The sequence below is a fragment of the Macrotis lagotis genome, chromosome 4 (assembly GCF_037893015.1).
Source record: "Macrotis lagotis isolate mMagLag1 chromosome 4, bilby.v1.9.chrom.fasta, whole genome shotgun sequence".
NCBI lineage: Eukaryota > Metazoa > Chordata > Mammalia > Peramelemorphia > Peramelidae > Macrotis > Macrotis lagotis.
The window spans coordinates 203585350-203605744 of NC_133661.1; the positions used below are offsets into that span (position 1 = coordinate 203585350).

The 20395-nt window shown below is 35.0% G+C and overlaps 1 protein-coding gene across 7 annotated transcripts in view; it reads right to left on the bottom strand.

The window, feature by feature from the left end:
- The window catches only part of TTBK2 (tau tubulin kinase 2), a 242175-nt gene that overhangs the window by 54838 nt on the left and 166942 nt on the right, over positions 1-20395 (bottom strand). For all 7 annotated transcript variants that reach the window (XM_074235218.1, XM_074235212.1, XM_074235213.1 and 4 more), the window contains 2 exons: positions 7001-7158; positions 1033-1249 (listed from right to left, as the gene is read on the bottom strand). In XM_074235218.1, the coding sequence (XP_074091319.1) occupies positions 1033-1249; positions 7001-7158 (375 nt within the window). The remainder of the gene's footprint in view (positions 1-1032; positions 1250-7000; positions 7159-20395) is intronic.

A 20395-nucleotide genomic window follows, 5' to 3' on the forward strand; every position in this document is an offset into this window, starting at 1 on the left:
TACAGCTAACAATAGAAACTGTGGGGAAAAAATATTAAAGCAAATTATGATAAAAAGAATTTGATCCATCCCAGAGATGGAGCTGATGGTATCTGAACACAAAATGAAGTACACTTTTTTTCCTCTCACTTTGTTTTACTTGAGGTTTCTCAATCTTTATGTGGTTACTTTTATAGAAAGAATATTGTAGTAATGTGAAAATAAATAAATTAAATGTACAGAATGAACAACTTAGAAAAAGGACTCATTTCTGATCAGTAACAAAACTCACAAAAGTCCTGAACTTTGAATCAATTTTTAAGGATTAAAAAAGGAAAACTTTTAATTCCTAAGTTACTGAATGTGAACACATTTAAAAATCAACTAACCCCTAAATCTATACCTGTTATAAATGAACTTCTCTCTTCTACTGACCAAGTTTATATATTTAAACTTTACCATTGAGAACAATTGAGAATTGTTCACGACTAGATAATTAAGTCAGGAGTAGTCAAGAAGGAGTAAAAACTGCTCTTTTCAGCAACATAAAGTGGACATTTCAGAGATGTTAGATAGCTTAGTATGGTCCATTTTCCCTAGTTTCAGATTCATTGATTGGTGAACATTAACTGCTTACCCACATCTATTCCAATGGAGTTGACATGATCAAGACCAAGCCTTACTTGAGAGAGGCCAATGGCCAGTATATTTCACAGTTCTCTCAGTATGGCAGTAGGAAAAAGATTGGGATTTGCACATGATGTTTTCAAAAGGTTCACTTTTTTTATTGACATCTTTTTGTCTGTTAAAAATAAATAACCTTGCCTTCCTCACATAGCCAAAATAAAAATGTTTGATGTTTGCAAACTCAAAAAGCCTGTATAAAATGTGCTACAGAAGTGCAGATTAGTTAATATTAAAATGTTCATGAATTGCCATGTATTCTGAATGCTGCTTCTTCTTATTGTTAATGAAGCCAAACACTACTAATTTAAAACAATAAGATAAATGCAATTAAGAGAACAGGAAGGAACATGTTTAAGAGGTACACACCTTACAGACCCCCAGTTTTATCTTGTTCCTGTTGACATCCATTTCCTCCCAAACATCCTTCTCCTGAGGACGAGGGTGTCCCACAGATCCAGGAAGTTTATCTGGAGATACAGCAACAGGGATTCCATTCTCCCCATCACTGAGCTGTTCATCTGGAAATACCTCATCTGTATTTTCTCGAAGTAAGTCTCCTGGAATAGGGGTGGCATTTGCAATCCTATATGGGACAAAAGAAAGAGGCAAGATTTTAAATCAGCAGAGAGATAAAAATACTATGAGTCTATCCTTCTATATTTGATTCCTAGATTTTAAAATTCACACATACTTGGGCTATGAAAAAAAAATAAAGAGTTTTTAGAAAGCCAGGCTATGCTATTTTCTTTCACAATATGACTATTATGGAAATGTTTTGCATGACTACACCTTTATAAACCTTTATCAAACTACTTGCTTTCTTAATGAGGAAGGGGTGGGAAGAAGGAAGAAAATTCAGATCTCAAAAATTTTAAAAAATGAATGTTAAAACTTGTTTTTACATGTAACTAGGGAAAAATAAAATAAAAAAGAAAAGCCATTAGTAGTTAAAGTGGCATTCCTATGATCTGTAGTTCTCTCAGAGATTTGAAAAAGATTATTATAAGCATCTCTGAAACCTGAAAAAATGGAGTCCTATCATTTTAAATTCTCTGATTCCTCTGTGGTTACAATGTTTCTTCAGTAAATATCCTCAAACTTCTACACTAGCATATTGATTCCATTAAACTCTGGCTCCCCCACAGTATCCTAACTTCTATTCTTTTCACATATAAGGAATCTCTACAGTCCTCATCCTTTCTTTCCCTCCAACCACCATCTTCATTCCCTTCCTACCTCTGAAATGATGATGTCACACTAGAACTCCTCCCTCCATCTTGCTCCTCCAGAAACCCATTCACACTCCCTGCCTATAGCCTTCTTACTTAAAAGTGAAGGTTTCATCTCAAATCTTACTTTAACCCATCTTAATGATTCAGCATCATCTTTAACTCAAATCACAATATAGCAACTCTGTTCACAGTACTATCTAAATCTGAATTCAAGGAATGAATGGAAATAAGCTTCCAGTTGTGTCCAAGAAATAGGCGACCAGAAGTAATGTGAAAAAGAACATATGGCATAAGCACATGCATATGTGGCTGGTTTTGGATCTATATCTGGGTGGGAAGGAGGTAAAAAATAGAATTTGGAGGTAAGGGCAATGAACTGAAGTCCTAGGTGAGAAAACAACTGGAACTATGCCTCTACTACTTATTATGAGAAAAGTAACCTCTCTGAGCACCTGTACTGTTCTCATTTATAAGTTTAAGGAATTGGGCTCTAAGCCCTTTCTAGATCTAAATGTTATAATTTTATGGTCTCCATATTACAGGAATTAGTTCTGAAGGTAATCTTAAAGCTCATTTTGTCCAGCCACCCTCATGTTATATATGAGAAAACTCAGGCATGGAGAGACTGATTAACTTGGACAAAGTTAAAGAAGTAATAAGTAGCAGAGCCAGGATTAAGAACTCAAATTCAGTGATATTCTCGCTACAGTTTACTCCATGCAGGTTATTGTGCTAAGTACAAAGTGAAAAGCAATACATTTGGGGTGGCTAGGTGGTGCAATGGATAGAGCCAGTTCTGGAATCAAGAGGACCTGAGTTCAACTTTGGTCTCAGACAGTAAGTAGTTATGTGAAACCTAGACAAGTCATTTAACACCAATTGCCTCCAAAAAAAAAAAAAGACAGAAATAGAAAGACAATAATTCCACTTTTTGTTCTCAAGAAGCTTATAATCTAACAAGAAGGTTATTATATGTATATAAATAGGTGTAATATAAGGTAGAATGTGAAAAAGGAAAAATTATAGAGCTAAACCACGGGAAATAAAGTACAAAGATTGTACTCTATTTTAAGGTACTTTCTTCCAATGTTTTCTCTCTCAAACACTTATTCTTTTTACACACACACACACACACACACACACACACACACACACGTATGTATATATGTGTATTTCCTCAGGAAGAAGACTGATGTCTTATTTTTTAATTTATCATTTTATAGCTTCTCAATATATTATTACTACTACCTGAATATTGACAGAATTTTTTACTGAGAGTCTTTAATCTTTATCACTTAAATTGCTGTAGTCTTATACACTTCTATTTCTTCTCCCAATTTTCTTTTCTTTCTTTTTTTTTAAATGAACCTCACCTCAATGGGAGACAGAGCCAATATGAAGTAAATAGGCTGGGGCCTAGATAAACTCTCCCAATATTCCCTTCCATAAAACTTTAAAATAATGTGTTTAGTAAAATTTTGGAGTGGCATAGTCAACAAAACGACAAAAAGAAAACTTTTTCCAGTCTAGGAGATCCACAGAACAAGACTGTAACAGCAGGGTGGATATAGGACTGGATTATGGTAGGACACCTATGGAGGACCTTGGAGGTGACCATGACAGCAGCAACAGAAATAGCTTTGGGAGTTTTTAGTCCAGTGATGGGAGTTCGAACAACTGATAAGAATAAAATTAGAGGATCTTTTGCTGGCACTGTGCACTGGGCACTTACTGACAACTCTACTGCCCATGCATAGTTCTGGGTTGAAGTTCTAGGGAAGAGAGGAGCACTTGTGATTGGTCACAAGGGAGCAGGAGCAAGAGAATCATTAGTTCTTGTGGTTGCACAGTGTCAGGTACTGCTCCCCCTCCTCCAAAGACCAGAGCATGAACCAGGAGAGCAGTGACCACACCTCTGCCCAGATTACACCACCTTAGAAGCATTGAAAACCTGCAGATCACTAATTCTCAAAACAGCAGCACAAAAAGTCTGAAACTTAGGACAGTGCCTCCCTGGGGGGGCGGGGGGAGCCCATTTTTAATATAATGTTTAAAGTGAAAAATAATTTGGGAAAAATGAACAACAAAAAGAATAATAACAAAAGAATACTTTGTCATGACAAAGTATGACAGTGGCAGAGAAAACCAAGCCCCCACACCCTTAGAAGAAAATAGCTACAAGTTAAGCCTCAAAGAAAAATAGTTTGAAACTGCCAGCAAGAATTTCAATGCCAACCAGAATAGAAGAGAAAAAATTGTGAAAAGAAATGAGAGTGATGCAAGAAAATTATGAAAACAGTAATAACAGTTTGAGAAAAGAGGCACAAAGAACACTGAAGAAACTATCACCTTAAAAAGCAGAACAGGGGCGGCTAGGTGGTGTAGTGGATAAAGCACCAGCCTTGGAGTCAGGAGTACCTGGGTTCAAATCTGGTCTCAGACACTTAATAATTACCTAGCTGTGTGGCCTTGGGCAAGCCACTTAACCCCATTTGCTTTGCAAAAACTAAAAAAATAAAAAAACCAAGTAGAACAGACCAAATGGAAAAGGAGCTTCAAAAATTCACTGAAGAAAATATTTCTTTAAAAATTAGAATTGGGCAAATGGAAGATAATGACCTCATAAGACTTAAGAGACAATAAGACAAAATCAAAAGAATGAAAAAAAAATAGAAGAAAATGTGAAAAACATTTTCTGGAAATGGAAAAACAATTGACCTAGATAAAGAAAATAGATCAATGAGAGAAACATTAAGAATCACTGGATTACCTAAAAACCATATCAAAGAAAAGAGCTAAGACATTACCTTTCCAGCAATTATCAAGGAAAACTGTCCTGAATCCTAGAATCAGTGGGGAAAACAGAAACTAAAAGAATCCACTGATCACCTGAGAACTCCCTGGAATATAATAGCTAAATTCTAGAGGTCCTGAGTCAAGGACAAAGGACAAATGCTAAAAAACAGGTAACATTAATAAACTGCTGGTGGAATTGTGTACTGGTCTCACCATTGTGGAGCGCAATCTGGATCTATGCTCAAAGGGTTAAAACCATGTATACCCTTTGACCTAGCAATATCACTACTAGGTATATGTACCCCAGAGACAGCAAAAGAAAAGGAAAAGAATCTATATGTACAAAAATATTCATAGCAGCTCTTTTTGTGGTGACAAAGAATTAGAAATTGAGGGTAAGTGGCTGATTAAAGGTGTGACATATGACTAGGATGGAGTTATATTGTGCTCTAAGAAATGATGAATGGAGTGCTTTAAGAAAAAAAAACCATGGCAAAACTTATATGAACTGATGCAAAGTGAAGTGAGAAGAACCAGAAGATCATTGTGCAGAGTAATAGCAATGCTGTAATGAAGATCAATAGTCAAACTCTTGGCTACTCTGATCAAACAGTGATACAAGAGAATCCCAAAGGATTCGTGATGAAAAATATTATCTACCTCCAGAGAGAGAACTGAAAAATTCTAAGTACAAATTGAAATATAATTCTCTTGGGTTTTTTTTTGGTGATGTGGCGAATATAGAAATAAGTTTTACATGATTTCACATATATGCTTGACATAATTTTCCTTATCAGGGGGAGGAATGGGAGGGAGGGAGAGAATCTGGAATTCAATATTTAAAAAGAAAAGAATGTTAAAAATAAATAATAATTATTTAAAAAGTAAAATAAAAAGAACATCAGCAAAAAACATTCCCGTATAGTAAAAAAAAAATAAAAGATCAGAATAAGAAATCTGTATGTGAAATCATTAGCCATGCACATTATTTTTTTTACATAAACCAAATTTTTTTCTTATTAAAGATTTTATTTTTTGTTTTACAATTTTCCCCCTAATCTTACTTCCCTCCCCCACCCCCACAGAAGGCAATTTGTCAGTCTATACATTGTTTCCATGGTATACATTGATCCAAAATGAGCCATGCACATTACTGACACTGATCAGAAAGTAATAGGGCTAAGAGCACTAGAATAAGGATCAGGAAGTCTGAGTTCTAACCCTACATCATAACTAACTAGATGTATGTCCTTGGACAAATTTCTTAACGTCTTTGGACCTAAGTTCCTTGTCTGTAAAATGGAAGGAATTGGGCAAAGAGTTTCTATGTTCTGTTTTGTGATTCTACATGAATTCCCATGATCTCAGTAATCTCTGAAGATTTCCAGTCTCAAACTCATATTAAAAAATGAGCATGAGGTGAAATGCAACTACTAAAACTGACATGTATAGCGCTAACTGTGCCCTGCACAAAGTAAAGAGAGAACTTCTATCTATACAGGATATTCCACAAGCTTTGAAAGCTTGATACTACAACAAGACTTTTGGGTCAAGTTCATTTCCTCCCAAAAGAATTTTACAAGTTATAAAATGACTAAGGAGAATAAAAAAAATGAGAAAGGTAAAAAATGAAAAGATTCGTGTGGCAGAATTGTAGCAGAGAAGAGGGAAAAACAGAAAGAAAAAGAAGGCAGGGAAAGAATCATAAAGGAGCAGTGGGATGGCTCAGTGAATAGAGCACCAAGCCCTGGAGTTAGGAGGTCCTGAGTTCAAATTCCACTTCAGACATGTAATAATTACCTAAGCTGTGTGATCTTGTACAAGCAACTTTACCCCTCATTGTCTTACAAAAAACAAACAAAAAACAAACCCCAACAAAAAAGGAAAGCATCATAGACCAAGGATTAACTTATGCCATAAGTTGATCAAAAAACAGAAAAATTATTCTTAAAGGCCCCATGTGATGTTTGTGACTCTGATATTCAGCATTTATTATAATATATTAATATAAAATTACTATTTATTATATTCTCTAGAGTATGTTCTCCAGAAGATGTGAGCCCAGCCTCAGCAAAGGTGATTTATCATTTGGAAGAATGTTTGTCAGGAGATTGTGAATCCTCAAGTTATATAATGCCTTAACTCCCATTTTATAGGGCAGTCTACTGAATTCAGGGGAAATCCATAGTCTTTTTCCTCTTTCTTGGCATTGAGGTCCCTGAAGAGTATGAATGAACTATAGAGTGTTTCTACTCCTCCTGAATGGTTTGGAGGTGACACTGGGGAAAGAACTGATCAGGACATACCCAATTGCGGCTGGTGTTAAGCGAGTGTGTAACTGAGGAGTTGTGGAAGTTGTGGTTGTTGTTAGGGAGCCATCAGTTCCACTCTTCTCCCAATCAAAAGGGTCACTCTCAATTACTCCAAAAGTCTTGATGCTGTTGTCAAACACGGATGTAAGAAGCTAAATCCACATACATAGAAAACAGGACAAAACAAAACACTGATTAAGTCAACAATAAATACAAAGTTGCTTCAATACTTTAAGAAAGTAAGAAAGAGAACAATAGATTTATCATTTGGTTTTCCTTCAAGATTTAATTTAAATAAAAATGCTCCAACTGATGCCCCCATTGCTCTTTTAAATAGTATTTTATTTATCTGTTTTTTCAACCACATGCAATGGTAGCAATCATTTTTTTTGCAAATTGAGTTTTACAATTTTACTCCCTTCTCCTTCTCCTTCTCCTCCTCCTGACAGAAAGCAATCTGATATAGGCTCTATGTTTATAACCATGTTAAATATAGATCAATATTGAACATGTTGAGAGAGAAGAATCAGTTCCAAATGGAAGAAAATATTAAGAGAAAAAAATGACATAATACATAAAACAACTTTTAAAACTGAAGATATTAAGCTTTGATCTTCATTTAAACTCCCCAGTTCCTTCTCTTTTAAAATTGTCTTTGATTATTTGTATTGCTGTACAAGTCCATCATGGTCGAGCATCATCCTATGTCATTAATGTATATAATGTTCTTCAGGTTCTGTTCATTTCACTCAGCATCAATTCATGCAAGTCTTTCCAGGCTTTCTGAATTCCTATCCTTCATGATTTCTTTTCTTTTTTCTTTCTTTTTTCTTTTTTGCAAGACAAGTAACTTGTCCAAGGTCACACAGATAGGTAAGGATTAAGTTTCTGAGGTCAGATTGAATTTAGGTCCTCCTGACTCCAGGGTCAGTGCTCTATCCATTGCACCACCTAGCCCTGCCCCCCATGATTTCTTAAGAACAATAGTATTTCATCACATACATATACCACAATTTCTTCAGCCATTCCCCAATTGATGGGTATTCCCTCAATTTCTAATTCTTTGCCACTACTAAAAGAGCTGCTATGCATATTTTTGTACATGTGGGATTTTAATAAACTCTTCATGACTCTTTAGGATACAGCCAAGTAGTGATATTGCTACATCAAAGGGTATGCACATTTTTATTGCCCTTTGGGCATGATCCCAAATTGCTCTCTAGAAAGGCTGGATCAGTTCACAACTCCACCAACAATGCATAGGTGTCCTAGTTTTCCAGTATTTCCTCCAACATTGATCATTTTCCTTTCTAGTCATATTAGCCAATCTGAGAGGTATGCAGTGGTACCTCAGAGATGTTTTAATTTGCATTTCTCTAATCAATAATGATTTCGAGTAATTTTTCAATGACTATAGATAGCTTTGATTTCTTTGAGAACTGCCTTTCCATAACCTTTAATATGGAAATTTACCAATTGAGGAATGAGTTGTTTATTTGATTCAGTTCTCTATTTTAGAAATGAGTCCTTTGTCAGAAACACTAGCTGTAAAAATTATTTCCCAGTTTACTACATTTCTTTTAATCTTCATTGCAGTGGTTTTGTTTGTGCAAAAACTTTTTAATTTAATGTAATCAAAATTATCCAGTTTGTTTTTTATAATGTTCTCTATCTTTTCTTTGCTTATATAAACTGCTCTCCCTTCCATAGATCTGACAGGTAAACTAGTCCTTGTTCTCTTAATTAGCTTATCAAATTACCTTTTATGTCTAAATCCTGTATCCATTTCATCCTTATCTTGGTATAGAGTCTGAGATATTGGTCTATGCCATTGATCTTCTTTATAATGAAAAAACTTTTATTTCTTTAGATTAGTTTACTCACAGATTTAGTCCACAAACAGGTCTCAAAGTCTTCAAGAGACCATTATCTCCTTATAAAACTTAAAAAAAAACCCTCTGATAGCACCCAATATTTTCAGGATTGTGTTAATTTGTTCTTCATATTCCCTTCATTTATTCTGTCACTGTCTAGTCTAGAGATACTTCTGCTATTCTTTTCTTTTATATGACATGATCAATCACATCTATTCTGATTCTAAACCTTTTCTTCACTTTTCATTTTCTCCCTCTAGCATCTTTTTCTCTGAGGACAGTGGATGTTAGCAAATGCCACAACACCAAATTTAACAATAGGACAGGGTTCCTAAATCTTCTTTTTCCATCACATTTGATAATTTACTTTTTCTTACTTTCTCCTAAATACTCCAGTTTAAAAGTTCAATTTTTCTCACTTCTCCATGAGTAGTAACTGATTGTCACCACATAGTTTTCTTCTCCAGCAAGATTTCTTCCTTTCAATCTTTATCCTTTATTTCACTTTTCATACTTTGATCACTTCTCCGGGAGATCATTGGAGAAATTATATATATATATATATATATATATATAATTTTATATATATATATATATACATATATATGTTTCCTATTTATGTTTATATTCACATATATATTATATATTTACTATTAGGATCAAATTTCTAGTTTTTAAGGTCTTACTTTGTTTCTATCTGTACTTTTTGCAACAATTTTCTATCTTCTTTTACCTGTCTCCAGACTGATGGTACTTTTCTAATAAAAGGATAGTTTAATCCACCCTAAATATAACACTTTTTATAATATTAACTATATATATAATAATAACTTTAAAAATTTTAGTCATGTAATTCCCTAGTTCAATAAACTATACTAAATAATTGCTTCTAGTCTCATATCCAAATAATTCAGTCTAAGAATGAGACCACTTTTCTGCTCTAATGCCACTTTCAACTTGGAAAAGGATAGATGTTTGTCTAAATTCAGATAACCATTCAGTAGTCTTGGGAAGAGGCTGGCTATAAACTTGTCTCATCCTATCCTTTAAAATGAACATACAAAGAAAAAAATCCTTTCACTTCACATTGCTGTCCCAAGTTATTTTCATAAAAGTTATCTTTATACAGCCAAATTTCCAGTAACAGTATGCTGCCTCTAGTTCCTTATTCCTGTAGATATTTCAATTTCTTCCAATCTGAATTCCAACTCACTCTTTTAAATAAAACATTCTCTCCAAAATTACTATTGATCCCACAACAACTAAATTTGATGACCTTTTTGTCAGGTCTTATGCTACTTGAATTTCCTGAAGTTTTTGATTTTGTTGTTTTTCATCTCTTTCTCAAATGTTTTCTCTTTTTGCTTCTATGACACTGTTCTCTCCTGATTTTTTTCATTCATGTCTTGTCTCATAATCATGATTAACCTTTAAATTATAATCTCAAGCCTTCCCCCAATCCCCTGAACCCTTTCTCTATATTCTCTAGGTGATCTCATCAGCTTTTGTGAGTTTAAGGTATCAATTCTATGCTCATGACTTCTCAAACTATATATCCAGTACCAATCTCTCTCCTGAATTTTAGTTGCACATTTTCAACTGCTATTAGATGCCAACTGTGTGATCAATAATTACTGAAATCCTCAAAAATACTTTCCACAATATGTAAAAAATAAAATTATTATCTCACCATTTAAACCCACTCAACATTTCCCTATTTGTCAGAGGCATCACTATTATACATTAGTGATTAGTGCAATCTTGGAGTCATCCCTGGCTTTTCTTTCTCCATTGCCATATCTTGTCAATTTTGCCTCCGTGGAATCCTTGGCCTTCTCTTCATCCACATGATCACCAACCTGGTTCAGACCTTTATCACATTTTGCTTAGACTATTATAATACTCTATCCTCTGTTTCAAAATATTCCCTTTCAAATTCATTCTCCACTTTGCTGCCAAAATAATCTTTTCAAGTCATAGGTTTGGTTATGTAGCTAATATAATTCTATCTTCAAGCTAAAATGATCTACTAATTGATACCCATATTTAACATTCAATGTCTAGCCTCTGTGTATACCCACAAACCAAGTCAAGCTCTAAAAACCTAGAATGATCTCCCTTCTTATCTTTGTCTCTTGGAATACTTCACTTTAACATCTCTAACCAAAAGCTTTCTCTTCAAATTACTTGGTCTTTATTTATCAACATATATGCTGTGTCACCAGTAGAATGCAAGGGTTTTGAGGGTCAGGATTATTTGGGTTTATATTTTTGTACATGAATAATATGCATGAAGATGTGTTTTGATGGAGGAATTTTTCATGGGAAGAGACCTTTACACTAAAAAACAAACTAAAAAAACCCCATAGATCCAAGTCTTGCCTGATACCTCTGGGGAAAAAAAGTGGTGAAAACATAACTTTGTTTTATTCAAAAGTGGATGCTTTCAGGCATTCTCAAGTTTTTTGACTTTTTAAATGGTGAGAAAAACTAAAATTAGTAGTTTAAAAAAAGTCCAATAACTTATTGTTGATTTGTAATAAAAGCTTTTTAAAAAGCCTAAAATAAATTTAATTCATACATCAAATTTTATATAATAAATGATCACTTTATGATAAAACCAAGATATAAAAAATAAATTTTATTTTTGTAAGCCATCAACATGATGTGGGATTTGCACTGTACTAAATTATACATAATTTATATCACATTTTAATTTCCATTCATAACATTATTGCCATACTGTGGGAACACAAGCTATTCTAACAACCATAACACAAATCATTTCCAAGTAAACCGCCACCTGGACAGTCTCAGGAGCTGGCACGCTGCCCTGAGAGATAAGGTGCGCTGGAGTCCTTAGGAGCTGGATATTCCGCTCCACAGACCAAGGGCACAAGACACCTCCTCCCTAATGTACCCCCTTATCCTGTAACACAAGACGCTGCACGTACACACCACTTCACCATTCCTTCAATTATTCTTTGTTCTACCCTGGAAGACCTAACAGTATATAGGTAGAAGCTAAGCAGTAATAAAATTGAGTTGGAGGCATAAGGCAGTGGTGGCTTGACTCCTTATTCTCAGCTCCCCTCCAGGAGAGAGGTCATCGCTGTGGGCCCCAAGGTGAAGTATGCCACAACACCATATTACTTTTTTAATAATCCGATTTCAAAGAGATAATTTTTTTTTAGTTTTTTGCAAGGTAAACGGGGTTAAGTGGCTTGCCTAAGGCCACACAGCTAGGTAATTATTAAGTGTCTGAGACAGGATTTGAACCCAGGTACTCCTGATTCCAAGGCCGGTGCTTTATCCACTACGCCACCTAGCCACCCCAGAGATATTTTTTTATGATTTAAAAATTTCTAGAAATTTTACATCACTCCAAGGGGCACTTGAAAGAGAACAGACCCAGGGTAGACTGGGACTCTAAAAAGTCAAAAGTCACTATTAGTGTACTAGGTACTGGGGGCCAGGAAAGAAGAGGTAGGAGGAGAGAGACTTAAAAAAGAACAATAAGTTCAATATAAAATTAGCTGCCTAGGGTCCTAGTTGAAGCTATCATGAATCTATAATTTGCAGAAGTCTGAGCTAAGACATCACAATTATCCATCAACAAACATCTATTAAGCACCTACTATATGCCAGGGACTGTAGATACAAAGACAAAGAATGAAACTACCTCCACTACTATGAAAGTCTGAAAAACTTAGCTTTGTCCAGTTCTCTTAAGACTCCCCCATCCAGTCTCATAAGAATTTTCTTCAATCTAATACTGCCTTTCCAGTTCAGTTCAAGAATATTCAATATAGTCACTATTGAAGAAAAAATGGAGAAAGAAAAAGACAAAAAGGAGGATGTAGAAGGAGAAAAACATCACCTTATTGAGCCTCACAATGACCATGGCAGAGAGAGAGAGAGATGCTATTATTATTCAACTTTTACAGTTGAGGAAAGCAAAGCAAACCAAGGTAAAGTAATTTGCTCTGGGTCAAAAAATTAGCAAATATCTGAATTCTAGTCTTCTGACTCCAATTCTTCCTTTCCACTATGGCACCAATTGCTTTGTCTCCTAGAAGGTCACATCTTTCAACTTCTTCCTTTCCCCTCTGTATTTGATGGGAATCTTGAGGTGTCCTTTGTGAATAGCAAGAAGGGAGAAAGGGAAAAAAAGATGGAGAGAGGGAAAGGGAGGAGGAGGGGAGGAAAATGAGAATGAAAAGGAGAAGGGAAGGAAGAGAAAAAGAAGAGGAGAGAGTAGAGAACGGAAAAAAGGTATGAGACAGAACACTGGAGGACAGCTATGATTGAGGGACAGGACATGGATAATTATCCAATAAAAGAAACCAAGGAGATACACTGGAGAAAAACCAGGGAAGAACAGTGTCATGGAAGCCAAAGCCTTCAGGAAGAAGGAACTGAAATATTTTACCAACAAGTGATCCTTTTAGTCAGCTTCTATTCTTTAGACAGGACATGCCATCTCCTGACTGAACATTTTCACCAGCTGTTCTCTTTGCATCTCTGCCCTTTGGCTTCTTTTAAATCTTTTAATTCTTTTAAATATCTTATTCAAGAAGCCTTCCTCAGTTCTCCTAAATGTTAGTACTTCCTTCTAATATCATGTCTGGTTTATCATCTTATTTCTATATAGTTATGTACATATTGCCTTCTTCTATTAGAATGTGATCACCATTAGAGGAGGGGTAGTTTTTGCCTTTCTTTGCCTCTCCAGAATTTAGGACAATGCCTAGAATGTAGGTGGTTAATACTTAATGACTTACATTGGTTTTACAGAAATTCTCTTTCCATGCTCTTCTTTGTACATGTAAATGTGCCTGCTTATTGGTATTTGTCAAGTTCAGAATAATGGAAAACAAAAAAGAACCATCAATATTGTAGAGGAGACTTTTGTTCTTGGATATAGTTTTTGGATTAGGTGAATTCTGAGGTCCTTTCCTGTACTAAGGCTTTATAATTCCATCCACAAAATCTTTTAGCCCAATTCCTTGGTTGAGATAAGATTAATCTAATCTACAACATTCCTGAGAAGTGTCAAATAAATTCCACTTAAATACCTTAATTAAAAGTTACCTACAGGGGCAGCTAGGTGGCACAGTGGATAGAGCACCGGCCCTGGAGTCAGGAGACCTGAGTTCAAATACAGCCTCAGACACTTAACAATTACCTAGCTGTGTGGCTTTGGGCAAGTCACTTAACCCCATTGCCTTGTAAAAAAAACTAAAAAAAAAGTTACCTACAACAAGTTGACAAAACTAATGCATCTATTTATAAACCGTGTAATTACTTAGATTCAGCCTATTTAATTCTTTAACATGTTCTCTTCTACAATATAAAATTTGTTTGGGATTAGAGAATAGGGAGAATGGGAGTTACTAGGTCCAAGGAATCATATCTTTAAGTATTAAGTAAAATCAATAGCTGTATCATATTCACTTAAATAGAGTCCCACTTTATCCATACAAGGAAAGTGAAGACAAAGCAATGTCCTTGAAATAACAGGGACAATTTGTAATTTGAGATGCCCAGGTCTTTTAGGTTTAGGTCACTGAATCTCTCAACTAATAAGAAAAAAAATCAATTAATCAGTAAAAAAGCATTTAAACAGGGGCGGCTAAGGTGGCTCAGTGGATAGAGCACTGGCACTGGAGTCAGGAGCACCTGAGTTCAAATCCAGCCTCAGACACTTAATAATTACCTAGCTGTGTGGTCTTTGACAAGCCACTTAACCCCATTGCCTTGCAAAAAAAAAAAAACACCTAAAAAAAAATCATTTAAAAACAGCCAGCATGTGGTCTTGGTTGGTGCATTTAAGCAGATACTGAAAGATAATTCACTATTTGCATAGTCTATCAGACACTATACTCTGCATGTCAAGACATACAGGGAAAAGATTATCTTATATTGGAATTACAAGTCAAAGAAGGAATAGAACTCTAATTATACTCACCCTTCTTAAATGCCAAGGAAACTTCCTGAAGGACTGGTGGCTTAAGGAACCATGGCAAACCACTGGACTTGACAGTAGTGCCAATTAACACTATTCTTTCAGCTATCTTCTTATTCATCTCTTTGACCTACTGGTTAGACTCTGAACCTTGTGAGGAGCTGCCTCAAGAAATATACTTTGATGCCCTGGAGACTGAGAGTCTCCATGAAGTCCTCTTGATCAATGGTGTCATAATTAAATAGAACTATATCCCAGTAGGCTCCACATTGACATAGAAAACCACAAATTAACATTATCCATTTTATTATATTTATATTGATTTTGTTAACATTTCTCAGTTATACTTTAATCTGGTTCTGAAGGCACTCAGGGGTTTTGGGAATTGTGATTTGACACCTTTGCTCTAGATCAATTTTAGCCTGGATTAAATTATGGATCAAATCATAGCTGTGGATCCCATGGGATCACTTGGATCCAAGTGTGCATTCCTGAGGTACTTTGAACAAATATACTTTTTGATTGATGTCTCCTTTTTGGAACAAACATATGATGGATATTCCACCCTACCCCAGACTTCTTAGGGTCTAGAAATAGAAATCAGGGAATTCCATAGTGTTACAAGGGTAAGAATGTACTGGCTGTGTTTGGAGCAAAGACAAAATTACAATGACCCCTGACTGAGGGGGGACCTTGAACAGTAGGTTAAGGAAAACGATTTTTATTCAGATAAATTCTGAATCTTTTGTGACAGGGAAGTGCTACAATAATCAGAGCTGGGCTAAAGGAAAATGGATCTGCCAGCAGTGTTTAATATAGTTTGGGGCAGAGGAGAAAGTAGAGACAAATATCATTTCAGTGGCATTACAGTAATCTAGGAAAGAGGTAATGAATATCTGAACTAGGGTGGAAACAGGAAAAAATAATGGAAAAATGGAATGGAAGCAAAAAACATTTCAGATGTGGTATCAACCAGGATTTTATTGGTGACAGGTTGACTGCAGTAGTAAAAGGGGCACAGGAGTAAATGGAAGCTCGTGAGAGTTTTTAAACCTTTATCAGTTAAAGGATAGTATTACCATTAATAAAATTAGAGATATCAGGAAGAATTATTAGCAATGGCAAACTGGGAATAATAACTAATAATAATAAGAACAATAATAATAAATGGTATTCATAAAGATCTTTAAAAGTTTGTAAAGTAATTTATAAACAATTCATTTTGTATTTACAACAATACTGAAGCTATTATTATTCCCACTTTGCAGATTAGGAAACTGTGGCAGACAAGTGGTCAAATGCCAGAATTATATAGCTAGAGCAACACTTAGCTGCCACATCATTAAAAGATGAGGCTCAAATAGGTTTTGACATGATAATCTTCAGATGATGATAGGACCTATGTTAGACATGCAGTTGGATTCACTTAAAATATTTATAGTGAGTTTTACTTATTCCTTTCTCTAGTCTTGCAAATATAAATGATTCCCTGGAAAGCCATCTCTTTTATTTCCAATAAGCAAAGTAATAATAGATGCAGAGCACACACAGATATCAGGTATCATCTAATTCAGCCCCCTCATTTTATAGATGAGGAATGCAAACTGCATTGTAATTTCAAAAACTGAATTAAGAGTTATAGTAAGAGATGGTCCAAAGCAAGACATTATTAGAAAGTTGAATTTCTTTCAATGACAAAGAATAATCCAAAATCATTAAGAAATTAGAGGCCAAAAGGTAAAAGAATTGAAAATAATAAATCATAATGGTGGGCTGGGTTTTGTTCAAATATTGTTGTGCTTTGCACTCAAAAATAATGCTATTACTTATTGACTAAAAAGACCAAGTTATAATTCTGTCTCTTTGTATTCTTGGTGTTTAGCCCAGTGCATTTATTGATAACTCTCAAGATTTTTTCAATATTGCATACCCAGAAGGATTGTTCTTTTTGCAATTATTATTTGTAGAATTTAATTTTCTTAGATTGATATTCTCCCTGACACCTTTACTCAAAAAGTCAAGAGTATTAATAATTTTGTTGGAATATTTACTACTGTTGCATTTCAACAATCTTCAAAAAAGCTGTATCATTTCATGTTGTGAATTCATGTATTCTTCCCCCCACTGATCTTTTATTTTATTTTTCCAATTACATGTTATGAAAGTTTTTCAACATTCATCCACAAGCATATGCATATTTATGTTACAAAATTTCCTTCCATCCTCCCTTCCCACTCCCTTCCCCTCAGTGACAAATAGTCTGGTAAACATTGTACATATACATTAGTATTTAACATGTTTACAGATGTCATTTTCTGTATGAGGAATCAGAACTAAGAAAAAAAGAAAACCATGAAACAAGGAGGAAAAACATAAGAGAAATTTTAAACAAATGAACATGGTGTTCATTCAGAATCTGTAGTTTCATTTTGTTTTGTTTTGTTTTATTTTTTCTTCTTCTAGAAGTGGATAGCCATCCATGTATTCTTCAAATTGTTTTTTTTTTTTTTTTTTTTTTTGGCAAAGCAGTGGGGTTAAGTGGCTTGCCCAAGGCCACACGGCTAAGTAATTATTAAGTGTCTGAGACCAGATTTGAACCCAGGTGCTCGTGACTCCAGGGCTGGTGCTCTATCCACTGCGCCACCTAGCCGCCCAAATTGTTTTCTTTTTTAACTTTAATTTAACAAACACTAGAGAAGGTCAAATGATAGTAGACATCTTTGTTTTACCCCTAAACTTACTGGAAAGGTCTCTGGCTTTTCTCCATTACAAATAATGTTGGTTCTTAGTTCTAAATTCTACTTTACTTCAGAGTAAGAAAAGGACCATTTATTTCCTATATCTTTGAGTGTTTAAATAGACAGGTGTTGAATTTTATAAAAAGTTTTTTCTTTTTAGCATGTTATTGGTATAATTATGTGCTTTTAATTAGTTTTGTTGTTAATATGCTATTTTGAGGTTATAGTTCTTTTTAAAAATACATTGATCAAACTTTACAATCTTGGTATAATTCCAACGTGGTCTTTTATGTGGCTCCTATGCTAATATCTTTTTAACATTTTGATATCATACTATTAGTTTTAATTTTTTTAAAATCTGCTTTGTTTCATTCCAGTTTAGGTGTTAATCCAATATTTGTATCATAAAAGGCGTTTGGTAGGATTACTTCTTTCCCCATTTTTCTTTTTTTTCTTTTTTTTTTGAGGTTTTTGCAAGGCAAATGGGGTTAAGTGGCTTGCCCAAGGCCACACAGCTCGGTAATTATTAAGTGTCTGAGACCGGACTTGAACCCAGGTACTCCTGACTCCAGGGCCGGTGCTCTATCCAGTACGCCACCTAGCCGCCCCCTTTCCCTATTTTTATAAACAGTTTATGTAATATTAAAGTTTATTGTTCTTTGAAAGATTGAAAAAATTCACTTGACCAGCGCAGGCTTTTTTCCTCCCTCTTTGGGAGTTCATTTCTGAATTATTTCTTTTTCAGATATTAGGTTATTAAATAATCTATTTCTTGGGGGCGGCTAGGTGGCGCAGTGGATAGAGCACCGGCCCTGGAGTCAGGAGTACCTGGGTTCGAATCTGGCCTCAGACACTTAATAATTACCTAGCTGTGTGGCCTTGGGCAAGCCACTTAACCCCAATGCCTTGCAAAAACTAAAAAAAAATCTATTTCTTATTCTATTGGGAAAAGTATTTTATATTTCTGTGATTATCATCCAATTTGTCAAAGTAATCAGTTATATAATAAGGCAAAATAGTTTTCATTTTCTTTCAATTGTTATCAATTCCCCTTTTTTAGCCTTTGGTATAGTTTATTTTTCTCCATGTTTTCTTTAATTTATGAACCAAATAACAAAAAATTAGAACATATACAAAGTAGAGCACAAGATCACTCTGTATGAAAACAAGAATCTCTAATGTATATCCCTTGCTTTTTAAAAATATGTATAAAATAATTCTAGTCCATTCATTGCAAACTATCCTGCTTGTCTGTGTTTCCTTATGAAATAAATGCCTTTTGGGGTGGCTAGGTGGTGTAGAGCACCGGCCCTGGAGTCATAAGTACCTGAGTTCAAATCTGGCCTCAGACACTAAATAATTACCTAGCTGTGTGGCCTTGGGCAAGCCACTTAACCTTGCCTTGCAAAAAAAAAAACCTATAAAAAATGCCTTTTTTATTCCCCTGGGCACTTTAAAAACTGTTTCAAATGCACTATTTTTTGTCTTTTAATTTTTTTTTCTTCACCAATACTATTCCTTTATCCCACCATTAAAACAAAGGGGGGAAAAAGAACTTTATAACAATAGCCAAACAAAACATGTCCACACAGTGACCACGTCTAAAAAATGTTTGTCTCCTGTATTTTAAGTCCATCACCTCTGTATCAGGAAATGGGTGACATGCTTTATTATAGATCTTCTAGAGCAATAGTTATTGCTTCTATCAGAGTTGTTAAATCTTTTAAAGTATTTTTTTTGCAATTCCATTTTCTTGTACATTCTTCTTGTGATTCTGCTCATATAATTTTATATAAGTTCATACTTCCCAGATCACTCTGAAATTGTTTCTTTTGTTATTTCATATAGTTCAATGATATTACATTCATATGGCACAAATTTTTAAACTCCACAGTTCTTTCTTTGGATACAGATGGTATTTTCCATCGCAGATACCCTAAACTTGTCCCTGATTATTGAACTGATGAAATGAACAAGTCCATTAAGATTTATCATCACTGGCGGCTAGGTGGCGCAGTGGATAAAGCACCGGCCTTGGAGTTAGGACTACCTGGGTTCAAATTCGACCTCAGACACTTAATAATTACCTAGCCGTGTGGCCTTGGGCAAGCCACTTAACCCCATTGCCTTGCAAAATCTAAAAAAAAAAATTACCTAGCTGTGTGGCCTTGGGCAAGCCACTTAACCCCATTTGCCTGGCCAAAAAAAGATTGATCATCACCCCTATGTTGCCATTAGGGTGTACAATGTTTTTCTGGTTCTGGTCATCTTGCTCAGCATCAGTTCATGCAAATCCTTCCAGGCTTCTTTGAATTCCCATCCCTCCTGGTTTCTAATCGAACAATAGTGTGCCATAACATACATATACCACAATTTGTTCAGACATTCCCTAATGGATGGACATTCACTCAATTTCCAATTCTTATGGCACAAATTTTTTATCCATTGCTTAAGTGATGGGCAACCCCCTTTGTTTACAGTTCTTTGTTTTTCTCCTCACACCTATTTTAATTCTCTCCCATTTCTGGTGAGAAAATTTGTTGAGTTTGTGACTGTGATGAATGTAGGGTGTTTGGTTTCCACAGAATGCAAGAAGAGACAGTTAGTTTAAAATACATAAGTATACACACAGATACACACAGACACACAGAGACACACACACACACACACACACACACACAAAGACTGGGGTCTGCCTGTGGTTGTGGTCCCTATGTTCAGGTATGTGATTGTAAGATAAAAGAAGTCACTCTGACCAATCATTGAATTAAGTAAGGTCCCCTCACCCAATATTAAGCCTCTTTACCCA